The sequence below is a fragment of the Pinus tabuliformis genome, chromosome 3_2 (genome assembly GCF_031772625.1).
Source record: "Pinus tabuliformis cultivar Carrire ecotype Pingquan chromosome 3_2, CPIR1, whole genome shotgun sequence".
Classification (NCBI taxonomy): domain Eukaryota; kingdom Viridiplantae; phylum Streptophyta; class Pinopsida; order Pinales; family Pinaceae; genus Pinus; species Pinus tabuliformis.
Genome location: NC_142302.1, coordinates 1,128,477,769 through 1,128,491,478, shown reverse-complemented (window position 1 = coordinate 1,128,491,478; position 13,710 = coordinate 1,128,477,769). Strand labels below are relative to the sequence as shown.

The window sequence follows — 13,710 nt, the reverse complement described above, 5'->3', positions numbered from 1 at the left end:
AGTATTGTGTCTGATCGAGATACAAAGTTTGTAGGGCATTTCTGGAGAACTCTTTGGAAGAAACTGGGAGCTAACCTCAGTTTTAGTTCAACATACCATCCTCAAACAGATGGACAGACCGAAGTAGTAAACAGGAGCTTGGGAAACATATTGAGAAGTTTAGTGTATCAAAATCCTAAGCAATGGGATTTAGCACTAGCTCAGGCTGAGTTTGCTTATAATGACACTCCAAACCGAAGTACTGGAATGAGTCCATTTCAGATTGTTTTTGGAATGAATCCAAGAGGTGTGTATGAGCTCACAATTTGGGTAAACAGGAGACAAGAAGTGCAAAAGCTGAAGAGTTGTGGAGCAGATGCAAAGACTACAAGAAAATGTCAAAAGTAGATTACAGGAAAGCAGTAGCAAATACAAACAGAGAGTGGATATGAAAATAAGAGAAAAATAATTCCAAGTGGGGGATTTAGTAATGGTATATTTGAGAAAAGAAAGATTTCCTGCTAAGACTTACAATAAACTAAAGATGAAAAAGATAAGACCATGTAGAATTGTAAGAAAGTTTTCAGCTAATGCATATGAAATTGAATTGCCAGAAGGGATTGGAATATCACCTATTTTCAATATTGCAGATTTGTATCCATACAAAGAGACAGAGACAAAGCTAAAGGAGGAAATTACAGAAGATGAAGTTCAAACCTTGAACTGGGAAGAACAAATGCCAAAGATAGCTAAGAAAGAAGTAGAAGCTGTTTTGGAGAAAAGAGTATCCAAAAGAACCAGAGGGCAGACTTATTTTCAATATCTAGTCAAATGGAAAGGACAGCCAGTGGAGGATTCTAGCTGGTTAACCACAGCAGAGTTGCAAAAGTATGGAGTAAGCCCTGAAAGTATGAAGGATGATTTCTTTCTTCCCCGGGAGTCTGATGCAGGAGCATCCAGACTTAGCTAGCAATGTGAAAGTTTGTTCACATGTTGTGGCTAAACAAGTTGAATTTCATTGACCTGATTGGTCAAAAGTCAGTTTTACTTATTGAAGAAATGAGTTGTATTTCATTATTGTAATAGTTAGAAATTGTCTTATTTTAGGTTCAAAGATAAGTTGTTAGCATAGGTGTGTGGTAGAGCTAGGAATTAGAGATTTACTGTTAGATTGATTAAAAATAGAGATTGAGTTGTTAAGCACAGTTAGAGTAATCTTCGATTGAACAAAGGAAGAAAAAATGTAATATAGAGAGAGACAAAGGGACTGAGAGAAAGGGATTGAGTGAGCGAGAGCCAAGAATTAGCGTGTGGATTTCCGTTGAAACAGAGGTCTTTTCATATGTTGTAATCGAGCCAAGGCCGAGACTCTGTAACTTTTGTTATTATGAATAAATTGTTGCTGTGCGCGTGATTATTTATCAAGCCTGTGGAAATCCTCATTATGCTTTTGTTTTCTTTGTATTCGAGAGAGAATTGATGATTTCTTTGTTTTCACGCTTCACAATAGAAAACACAGACTTAACGGAAAAAACGCGAGCTTTTGTATTTTTTTATAGTGTTGAGCCAGATCAGATCTCAGTCGTTGATTCCCGTTTGAACCAACGGAGCGAACTATCCCCGACCGTTGGATCACCATATATCGCATCGCAAGTTTATTTAAGAGGAAGGCGGACCCAAGTCTTCAAGAGTTGCGATTAGCAACTCCCGAAATATCGCATCGCAATAGTGGAGTGGCGTATGGTAAAGGCCCCACCCTTGAAACCTTGCGACATGCGACTGCCGATATATCGCGTCGGAGCATTTGAGTGGGAGCGATAAGGCCTTAAGCCGGGGGAAATAGCGATTGCCGATATGTGACGCGATCAGCGCAATATATCGCATCGGGACTTTTAAAAAGGGGAAACATTACATCGGCGACTTGTGACTTGTGATTTAATCTAGACCGTTGGCTCATTTAGATCGCGATCTCGATGAATCGCGAACCTTTCTATTTATAAAGGGGAAAAGCATTGTTTTGGCCTTTTTTTTCAAAGGCATTCCAGTAATAAAGGAAAAGGCAGAATTGTAAAGAAAGGGTGAACAGCAGGGTGATTGTTGAGATTTCTGAAGCCATTGTTTCCACCTGCATCAAGATGATATCCTAGTCAAGGGTCTAGGGTTTGGCAGTTGTTCAAATAAGAAGCTTCAATAAGAGAAAACTTAAAAAGGGTTTTCCTCTCAAGAGTGGATAGGTTTTGTCCCTGGTAGAGAGCCGGACTTTGTGTTCTTGTTATTTTGTTTTGGTAGTAGTTTGATGAAGTACAGACATATGCACTAATAAGAAGAAGAAGCATAAGCTAACAAGAAAAGTAAAAAAACTCCACAAATTGTTATCAAGTAACGAAGAATCACACTACACTACTTTGCCCCAGATTCTTTCACAGAATGCCGCCACAAAAGAGAAACGAGGCTAACATTTTTACATCGTGCACCTAAAAAGCAGGAGGACATCAGGAAGTTGCTCCTAGACAAGCACAAATTTTCTGAAACTGATAATTACTTCTAATGATATTGTTATTACTTTAGCACATTCCAGATTATCATTAAGCAATTACACTTCAGAAAAAATCAACCATAAATGCAATAGGGCAGTGAGATCACAGTAGAATAAAATTGCACAGAAGACACCAAAAATTTACCCTGGGAAAACCCTGACTAGGGAAAAACCCAACAATCTTTTCTTAGGAGAAATTTGTTCAATTCAACAAAAGCACAATCTAAGTTTTATAAGTTAACCTAAGAACTCCTAGGGCTAGACCAGCCCTTCTCTCATGAACAGCAGTCTTTCAAGGTCTCGAGCCTGCCTTTATATCAACCTGAGATTACAATGTCTCCTTCTAGGGCTTATTATCTCCTTTTGTGGCCTAAATAGGGGATTGTCCAACCCTCTTCTAGGGCTCAGATCTCCCTTAGACAGTAATATGATCAGAACTTCAGCCTCCTTAAAGCATCAGACAGATGAATACATTCAGCCTCTTTTCTTCCTCCGATACACAGGTAAGCAAGTCAGCCTCTTCTTCTAGATGAGGAAACACAGACCAGACTATCTCTTGATGCTACTCAACCTTGCTCTGCAGCTTATTTCTTCTTCACAAGATTATCGAATTGGTCTCAAAAGGAGGGGGTCGAGTGTCCTTTTTATAATGATCTAAGGTGGCCCAAGTGGTGTGTCTTTATGGCTGGGCCGACCTAATCTTTTGCGGCAAACTAGATCATTTTGGAGGCAAATTAAATTAGAAATCTAGATTTTAAATTTCTTCTTTTCGATTTCTTTTGAGGGCTCACTAGAGTTGCTGGGAATACCGACCGGAGTTACCCCAAAAATCAACACTCCCTCTTAGCTAGGGAAGCATTCACCTTGACTTCTTCAAATGTCCATTTTGTTGAAAAAATTCTCCTACCTAAGAAAAGATTGAATTTACCTATCCACTTCATGTGGAAAGCATCATGCTCAACAAGTCATCACTTGGACCCTGGTCAGTACGTCTAACATATGGTGAAACCCTAGGAAATTACCATTCCTACATGCCAATTGAATGGTAATACACTTGCCTAATGCTAAAGGCACTCACTATACCCACTAGCCAAGCACCTCTTGGCAATATAGTAAGAACCTTCTAACCGAGGGAGCACTTTGGGCCTTGATGCTTTTTGGACCATTTCAGCACTCACTCTACCCACTAGCCAAGCGCCTCTTGGCAATATGATCAAAACCTTCTGATAAGGGGAGCACTCTGGGCCATGATGATCTTTGGGCCATTCTCGCTAACCATGTTACATGGTAACCTGGTCAATACCTTTGACCTAGGGAGAATGTTTGTCCCTTGATGCTACAACATCAACACTCCCAAAAATTGAGGGAAGCATTCCCAACTACTCGAAGCTTGTGCCTAAAGTATACAAACTTCACCCTTGGACAGAGGCTTTGTGAGAATGTCAGCATCATGCTTGTCTGTAGAAATGCATTAGAGCCTCACTGCTCCCTTTTGTACCATGTCTCGAATGTAGTGGTACTTGATCTCAATGTGCTTCAACCTATCAAGGTCATCTCTAGCACTTGATCAAACAATCCTGTGAGTAGCTCTCGAAGCCACACTACTTCACAACTCGCCAAACTAGTCGCAATATACTCTACCTCTGTAGTGTTTAGTGCAATTGATGTCTACTTCCTGCTCATCCAAGATACCATAGCAAAGCCCAAACTGAAGCAACATCCTGATGTGTTATTTTTGTCTTCTTCACTCTCTGCCCTATTTGAATTTGTATATCCTTGCAATTGTACTTCATCATTTTAGACAAATCTTAATCCATATCCAACTGTACCATGTTGGTACCTCAACACATGTTGCATCGCATGCCTCAGCTCAACCATAAACTAACTTGCTTCCTTCACTGGAACCATCAACACAGTTGCTTTCCAGTCCCCCTGACTGGGTGCTTCCTCTAACATTGAAATAGATCTTGTTGTGGCAATCCTAGATGCTCCCTCTGCCATTGGTGTTTTCTGATCACTGAATCATAGATGTTGTCTGGTATGGTCTACTATTAGAAGGCATATTGTTCTTAGAGACTTCCCATCTAGTCCAACAATCTCAATCTCAATGATAGACTATCATCCCAAATCTCTAAAGGGTCTCAATACAATACTTCCCTTGACCAAGGAAGTAATGCATCAAATCTGGGTGCTTCCTCTAACACTGAAATAGATCTTGTTGTGGCAATCCTAGATGCTCCCTCTGCCATTGGTGTTTTCTGATCACTGAATCATAGATGTTGTCTGGTATGGTCCACTATTAGAAGGCATATTGTTCTTAGAGACTTCCCATCTAGTCCAACAATCTCAATCTCAATGACAGACTATCATCCCAAATCTCTAAAGGGTCTCAATACAATACTTCCCTTGACCAAGGAAGTAATGCATCAAATCTGGATCCATCATCTCAAACACAGAGGTCAGCTCCCTCTGAAGCAGAGCTTCCTATGGTGATCCTAACTGCTTCTTCTATCACAGAAGCAAATCTTCCTTCCACTATTGCTCCATTTGCGACTGGAGAAAATGTCTCTCCATAGTCCTCACCCTCTTTCTAAGAGAACCCTCTTGCCATGAATCTCGCTTTGTACTTCTCTATGTTGCCATCTACTACATGCTTGATCTTGTTGATCACCATTTGGAAATCAACACTGGCTTCCCTTCAAGTCTCGGCACGATTTCCTCCAACATGGCATCCTTCAAACTTGTTGGGTTGTTGCTTCTAGAATAGAAGCTCTTTCGGTCATCAGTACAATTTCTCCCTCTTGAACACAAATTGATCTAGTTGTGTTTATGCTAGATCCTGCAAGAATCCTCTTGCCACAAACTTTGCTTTGATCTTCTCGATGCTTCCATCTGCTACCATAATTATTGCCTAGGCAACCTTCATGTTGTACTTGCAAAGACCTCACTTGATTCTTGCTTTCTTGCAGAAATCATTGAAATCCATCTACAAACTCATCAAGCTAGAAATGCTCATCCTCATCCTCATCATCAACTACCAATGCATGTTGTTTTTCTTTCCTTTCTTGCATGAATTGTATGAGCTAGGATTTCTTCAAGTTATCCAGCTACACCAAAGGCTTAACTGCAAGTTGTGACATCTTTATGCTAATAGAAAGATGAATCAAGAACCACCTCCACTGACATTTGGCACTCTAGGTCTCATTCTAGGGTTTCACAAACCCTTGGGACCACGACTTCAATACAAGTCATGACCTTTCTAGACTTCTAGGGTTTACAAACCCTAGGAATCGCAAATTATCCTGTTGTAGTCAATATAGGTGGGACAATTCCTCAAATCCATCGCAAATGCATAAAACATAACCAAGTGTCCAAAACCATAAGTGGGAAAATAACGTGTCAGAGTCCCCATGCCTTTGCATATGTGATGAATTTGTCAACAAGGTGATTGCCCTATTCCATTATGTTATCAGTCAATCGAGGATCTTTCATCTCAGTGAAACTATCAATATCAGTCCAAGCAAAACATATCAAGATCAATGATCCAAGATAACCTTTGTAAGGCTTGTATTCTGCCTCTTTATGGACTGGCACTATAAAGAAACAATTCCCTTCATCGGTCATGTCAACAAAGACAAAATATTGCAGGTCGAGCCACATTTACAAATCTCCAATACTTCATGAAAGTAAGATGTCTTCAAAAAAGATAATACCATGGCATTCCAACGAACTCGCTCCAACAACCAATCCTCAATATATAATATTGTAATGTGTTGGTAGTGAAGCGTTAAGCATGCTCTCCTCGTAATACATTAATGACACTCTTCATTTCATTTTGACACCCTTGATGTGTAAAGAATAAACTCCAGCATACTAGGCTAGGCATCCACTTATCTAAGTGGATGGAGTTTGCAAACATGTCACATTCACAAAATTGGCCCCGTCCTTAACCATTTACATCACTCAAATACCCCGGCATTGTAATCAACCATATTCACAATGTCCTTGGATTGTTAGGATATAGCAACAGTTTGCACGTCAGTTGATATTTTGGTCCCTAGTTCAGATTCTCATCAAGCTAGTGTTCCAAGGAATGCAACCAGAAAATTCCATTGTATGCATAATAGATTACAAGAACTCTGATTTTTCTATTTCGATGAGGGCTTCCTATGTGAAATGGCTTGAGTTGTCATCAGTGCTACTTTTGCATTCGATTGTTTACAAGGCCACCAGCTAAAAGCCCATGTAGAAGACTATCATATTGTCCCATATAGTATAGTGTGTCTAATGCCCTTTTGTTGCAAGCCACTCCTTGCATACATATTACGTAAACTGACACAAACTTTGGAGGGAACTCTTTCCTTCCCAAGCTTGCTCGACTTTATACACCAAGCCTAACTTGTCAAGCTAATCAATCAATACAACCAACATTTCAAGTCCTCACTAGAAGCCATCAATTCAAGATCCAACAGTAGGTTTAATGCTTTGTCATCAAAGCAATACTTATACAATCTTGAACCTAACCTGTAGCTAGAGTATGTACCTTTTGGATTCGACACATAGAGGGGCTTAATCTTGCTTAGAGCCAGAACAGAACGAGAGACCTCGTTCAAATTGCATCAACTCAAAAGGACAATTAATCCATGCTTGCTTGAACACAATTTATGATCACAGAGTCATGAATGAAGGTTTGTCTTGCAAACTTTACAAAAACGAAAAATGTATGCATGAAGTTCTCGGTCCTAGACTTCATCAATTTACAGCTAGGGCTTCGATACCAAGACTCATCAAACCTTTTCATGTGCAAGTTCTAGTCAAGCATTGTTCCTTGAAAGAAATTTCCATTGATCCATTACATGATACCATCATATCATCTCAAAGTAGGTCACTTCAAGTAGTGACCTCAATGCCCTTTCTTAAGCTCCCTCTGATACCATGTTGATTTTTCACATGCAATATAGACAAGCACAAATTTTCTAAAATTGATAATTATTTCTAATAATATTGTTATTACTTTAGCACATTCTAGATTATCATTAAGCAATTACACTTCAGAAAAATCCAACCATAAATGCAATAGGGCAATAGAGATCACAATAAAAAACAATGCACAGAAGACACCAAAAATTTACTCTGGGAAAACACTGACCAAGGAAAAACCCCGCAATCTTTTCTTAGGAGAAATTTGTTCAAAAAGTAAAATCTAAGTTTTATAAGTTAACTTGAGAACTCCTAGGGCTAGACTAGCCCCTTCTCTAATGAACAACGATCTTTCAATGTAAGATACCCTCCTGATATATCTTAAATTTATCCTTTAAAATTTTTGAGTTTGAACTGAGTTCTCAGTGGCACATTTAGACAAACATTGTCAAGACTAATAGTTGTAGGTGATTTTCTTAAATTTATTTGAATGATCAAACATCACATCATCTAAATACCCATGGAAAATACTTTAGTCCAACAACATATCTTATATTTAAACTCAAAAATTGCACAAGCTACACCAGCAATGATAAACACCACAATATATTTCAATCTAAAAGCTGATATATGCATATAAAATGATTGTAAACAGAGATATGAGAAATATGGGTTACATCAACAATATGTAGTAACTCTCTCACAGGTACAGTGACCAAATCTACTCTCAATACGCACAGGGTATGTCACACAAATGGTGTTAATTTCAACCACAAGTATGACAGGAGGTTCATGCTCTCTTTCCAAGCAACCACAGTCACCTCGCAAGGAATGAAAGCATACTCTTCGCTAAAGGAACTCAACGCAGAACAATATATAACTCAACCTCTTCACTATGTGAGATCTGAGCGGCTAGCTTCAATGGTTTCAGTCCAAAGCTCGACCGAGAATAGTGGTAGTCGTGGCTCTGAGAAACAACTAGAATCTAGAGATGAACCACAGAGAACTTGGTCCACTAGCAAAGGTATGCGCAACCCTTTCCTTGGGTTTATTCTCAGCCCAACAAATGAAACCACATGACTCTTTTAAATGGTAGACTCAACCTTTACTACAATAAGAATAACTCGACCCTTTACCAAAGATAAACTCAACCACTCCAACAAAGATTCCCAACCACTTTAACAGTAAACTCGTCCTCCTTATAACCAGATATGAGCTTGGAAGTTTGATGTCTTCTTGGGTATTCTCAGTCTGTCAAAAATATATAAGAAACTTGAAGTTAGAAGATAAAATCAATTGATAACACATTTACCTCTTTTATCTTCTTTGAATCTTCTTCCTTAATGAAGCACAATGGTGAAATATGAGTGATCTCACTCTCCAACTAGCTAGGGTGTATGGTTTCAACATTGAAACTAGCAATTTGCAAGTAGAATTTCCAAAAATCTAGTCTCTTCTCCAAGAGCTCTCCAAAGTTCATTTTTCTCAAAAGGCAAACAACTAGAATGAAAAAAAACTCTTCCATTTCCCTTTTTATAACTTGTCCACCACTTTTGCCAATTTTTTACCTTTTTATTTTTATAAAGTCACTTTAGTGGTTTTTTCACTTTATAAATTAAAAGTGACTCTTCATTAGCCTAGGACATGTCCCCATTTTTGTCACTTTAGTGGCTTTTTCACTTTATAAATTAAAAGTGACTCTTCATTAGCCTAAGACATGTCCCCCTTTTTGTGACTTTAGCATTTATTAATGTTTTCCCTAAGTGAATCATGTTCCCTTAGTTAATTTCCCCCCCGCCTCAGCCTACGTGAACTTTATTAGGCTAGCAGAAATACCCCATATGCCTCCTAAGCGGTTGGGGACATTACATTCAAGGTCTCAGCCCTGCCTTTATATCAACCTGAGATTACAAGGTCTCCTGGGGCTTCGACCCTCTTTCTCAATACACACTAGACCTAGAACTTCGGTGGCTTATTATATCTTTATGTGGCTTAAACAAGGGATCATCTAGCCCTCTTCTAGGGCTCAGATCTCCCTTACACACACTGTAATATGATCAAAACTTCAGCCTCCTTGAAGCACCAGATAGATTAATACATTCAACCTCTTCTCTTCCTCCAACACACAGGTAAGTAATTTGGCCTCTTCTTCTAGATGAGAAGATACAGAACAAATTATTTCTTGATGCTACTCAACCTTCCTTGCTCTGCAGCTTATTTCTTCTTCACAAGATGATCTGAATTGGGTCTCAAATGGAGGAGGTCGAGTGTCCTTTTTATAGTGATCTAAGATGCCCCAATTGGTATGTCTTTATGGTTGGGTTGGCCTAATCTTTTGGGGTCGAATTCAGCATTTTGGAAGTAAATTAAATTAGAAATTTAAATTTTAAATTTCTTCTTTTCGATTTATTTTGAGGGCCAACTAGAGTAGTTGGGAACACTGGCCGCAGCTGTCCCAAAAATAAACAGTAAGTGTTGAAAATGTAGCGAGTGAAGGTCTTTTGGCTTGTGCCTTAGCTAGTGAAGACCATGAGTTTGTCTTTTCTATAGCATGGTGTGAATTCATGAGTTAGACTTCAGTTACGTGGAGTCTTCTCCAGTTTAACTACAAGACAAGGTGGCAGTTACAAGTTCGGTTAGAACGAGTTAGTCTTCAGTATTGATTGGAGAGAGAATGAGTTAAGACTCCAGGTGTTGATTGGAGAGAGAACCAGTAGAACTCTCAGTTAACTTGCAATCACAACTCGAGCTTCTAAATTGAGCTAGGGCCACTTGCATGCTTGAATTGGGTATATAAAGAGAAGGACGAAGACAGAGGATCATCACAATTTTGTGAGATCATTCTTTGTGTGTGTGTGCAGATTTGAAGAGCTTGTGCGCTAAAAAATAGGAGGCCACAAGTACGCAAGGAAATAGGGGAATTGCGCTAGAAAATAGGAGTAGCTATTTGTGCTAGGAAATAGGAGGATTTGTGCAAGGAAATAGTGGTTGCCAATGCGCAAGGAAAGAGGCGCAGAGACCAGGGATTGCAAGGGCAAGTCAAGGCTATTCAGCAGGAGAACAAGTGTATTCTCAGAAACAGATCGCTAGCTGTAGAAGGCAGTGAATTGTAATAGATCCAATTGCTCAAGAACTATCAATAAAATACCACAACAAAAAAAGCAGGTTTTCCCATTTGGGTTTACTAGGTAAACAAGTGTGTCAATTTGTGTGCATGTGTTTTTGTCTCTAGAGTTTTTTCGCTGCTTAATGATTGTTAAGAAACTCTGTATCTTGGTGAAAGTAAATTTCGTTTCAGTTTACAATTGCCTTATTTTCAATAATTCATCTAAATAGTTGCAGAGTTTCAAGAAATTTAAGAGTAAGAACATTACACAATTCCACCAAATTGTTTGTCAACTACAATTGCTTCAGTGTAGCTGCAGACCAAATCTAGTTTCATGAACTTTGGAGGGAATGAAACCAAGTAAGAAAGGATGTAGAGCACACAAGAGGCAGAGGCAATTTCAAATCCAATCTATTAGAGAAGTTGGATGAGAACCTATCCAATTTAGGACTTATTGTAGAGAAGGTGCAAAAAGTGGACTGATAAACAAGGAGACCTGTTGGCCTTTCCTCTCTCTATCCATCATTTAGCCAACTGTTAAGCCAGTCAAAAGTAAGAATATTTGGATATATCTTACACAATTGGTTAGCATACTCGAATAGTGGAATGTTTCATATGTTTAAAAGTCAAGAAAAATGACTATCAGTTTCAGGAGCTAAATTGTATCCAAGATTCCAATAGGCACTGTGATTATTCTGTAAAATTTGTATCGCAATTTGACTAATATAATTTACCAAAAACAAAATAAAAAGGTACATGTCAAGATTGTCTAAGACTCTAGTGTTTGTTAATTGTTTTATTGCAAGTCATAGAAAACAACTGACAAGCTGCAAAAAAGAGGGTGGAATAGATATATTTACAAGCATCACAGCACTACTTAATATACACTAACTAATTGAAGGGACACCTACATAACAATTGACAAGCTGCAAAAAATAGGATTGAATAGATCTATTTACAAGCATCACGGCACTACTTAATATACACTAACTAATGGAAGGGAAACCTTACATAATAACCGCCTACAATATTTTATTTTCATAAAGATCAGCCATGGTCATCTTTGATGAATCATTAATTTGTGATCTTATGTCAACAAAATGCATTTACTGCATCTTCACAGTTATCAGTGCACATTATGAAAAACAAAGGAGCAGGTAATAGACACTAGTGGCATCTATTATAAAGCTGATAGTAGCCCGTTGAGAACATAATTTTTGGTCCATACAAGTTTGGCATTTTTCTCACATCACATTTGAAGTTGTTCTGCTGCAAGTGTGTGCTTTAAAATCAGTACATATATCTTCAGATAACAAGCCAATAGCTTCAAAGTTACAACATTTTAAGCATATAAGTGGGAGCAACAAATCCAATCCCATTTCAGATAGCAAGGTGCCCAGATCTGAGTCACGGTTATGAAGGTCTCAATGCTTCCATTGAGCCGTTTAACAGTAACTACTAAGATCAATGCAATCCATCCAAAATAAGAGAAAGACCCTCCCAACTCAAGTATGAAAGATATGACATAATAGTTTCATAATAGTATTAGATTATTGCAAGATTAGTTTCAACGCTAATTTACAGTATGACATTCATACATGCTACCAAAATAGTGAACTGGAATAAGGAAAGAAGAACCAAACCAAACAGATTACAAGGAGAATAACTGGAACCAAACAGACTTACATAGGCTACTCCTGATGGCTCAATCATATATAGTTGGGGCCCATCTCTATCATAACCTCCAAGGATAACTCCAGATCCAAAAGGCCTGCAGGCTTACAGATAACTGTCATGCTAAATGCAAAAACAAAGCCTAAATCTCAGTCCACAATTCCAAATTCAGTCATGCAAGAGATTCCTCGTGATACTCTCTCAAAATCATGAAGAGAAAGATAAATGATACTGCATAGCTCTTTATTGATAGACACAGAATTCTGACCTTAACCACCAATATAGTGTGCACAAATGCACATAACTGGCAACACGTTCACAAAGTTCCTTAATAGGGATCGGCTCACCATAAGTGCTGCACGTGAAAGATATTAATAAATTAATTAACTCCATAAAAGTCCATGATCTGCATCTAGAAAGGATAATATCTTTACCAGAGAAAAATTATTTTCTTCATCAATCAAGATGAAGGTTCATATCAAAGGAGTTCCTAAACTTTACAGGTGAGCACCAATATTAAAACTAACTATAATAAACCAGAAATTCATACTTTTCATAACTCGTTGCTTCTGATTTAGCACGAGCCACAATTTGCCTACCATCTGCTGCCAATCCAGCCACACCCTGAACAACATATTAATTTATGCAACAGTTAGAATTTGTTATTAAAAAAGCAAAATCATAGTTTCATTAAAAGGAAAACCAGAGCTGAAGACATATATGTTCAAACTCCCCCTCTCCATTTTTTCAGGTCCCTATCTGCAATTGCAATATACCCTTACCAATGCTATAATGACAGACAAATGCATTGCCAGTGAGCCATTTTAAGACCTGACTACAATCAGCTTTCAACTAGAAATAACACTAGCATATTACTACTATTTTTAGCTACCACCAAAAACCATAACAAATTTCCATACCAATCTATGCTTGTACACAAGGTTAATGTAGTATTTACTATTTACTATTTAGCAAGGATCAAAGATACTTTGGAAATTGGCAAACACCCGAAAATCCATAAAAACACTATCCATGATTCACATGGTAATCACATCTGAATCAGTCTCTGCCAGACCTTACGCCAGGTACATAAAAATTTACTAAATATCAACATAATAGAATATGTATCCAGATTCACTTGGATGAATTTAGGCCATCGGGAAGTAGGACACAGTGAATGTTATCTTGTTCCAGAGCACAATCCAATTGCCAGAAGAGAAGCATTGATGTAGAATGAAATCCCAACATAGAAATATGCCACAGTAGTGAGATGGCTTCCAATCACATAGATAGCAACCACAAGCCAAAGACTGCTCACAAGGTATTACACCAAAACTCAATGACATTAGTACCAGAGTGAGGGAGGATGCTATAGTAGATCAAACTAGCAGATTCGACTCAGGGTAGAAATGCCCTGTTTCAGACCTGGAACCATGTTTTCGTCATTTTACTCTATGCCAAAGAGAGCAAACTGTGCATGAACCACTTATAATGG

General features: G+C 38.3%; 1 protein-coding gene across 1 annotated transcript in view; it reads right to left on the bottom strand.

Moving 5' to 3' along the window:
- LOC149184641 (proteasome subunit alpha type-3-like) overlaps nucleotides 1–13,710 on the bottom strand; it is a 96,076-nt gene that overhangs the window by 63,974 nt on the left and 18,392 nt on the right. The window contains exons 5-7 of the mRNA XM_089417639.1: nucleotides 12,766–12,839; nucleotides 12,484–12,570; nucleotides 12,228–12,312 (exon numbers count right to left, since the gene is read on the bottom strand). Coding sequence (XP_089273765.1) covers nucleotides 12,228–12,312; nucleotides 12,484–12,570; nucleotides 12,766–12,839 — 246 coding nt within the window. The remainder of the gene's footprint in view (nucleotides 1–12,227; nucleotides 12,313–12,483; nucleotides 12,571–12,765; nucleotides 12,840–13,710) is intronic.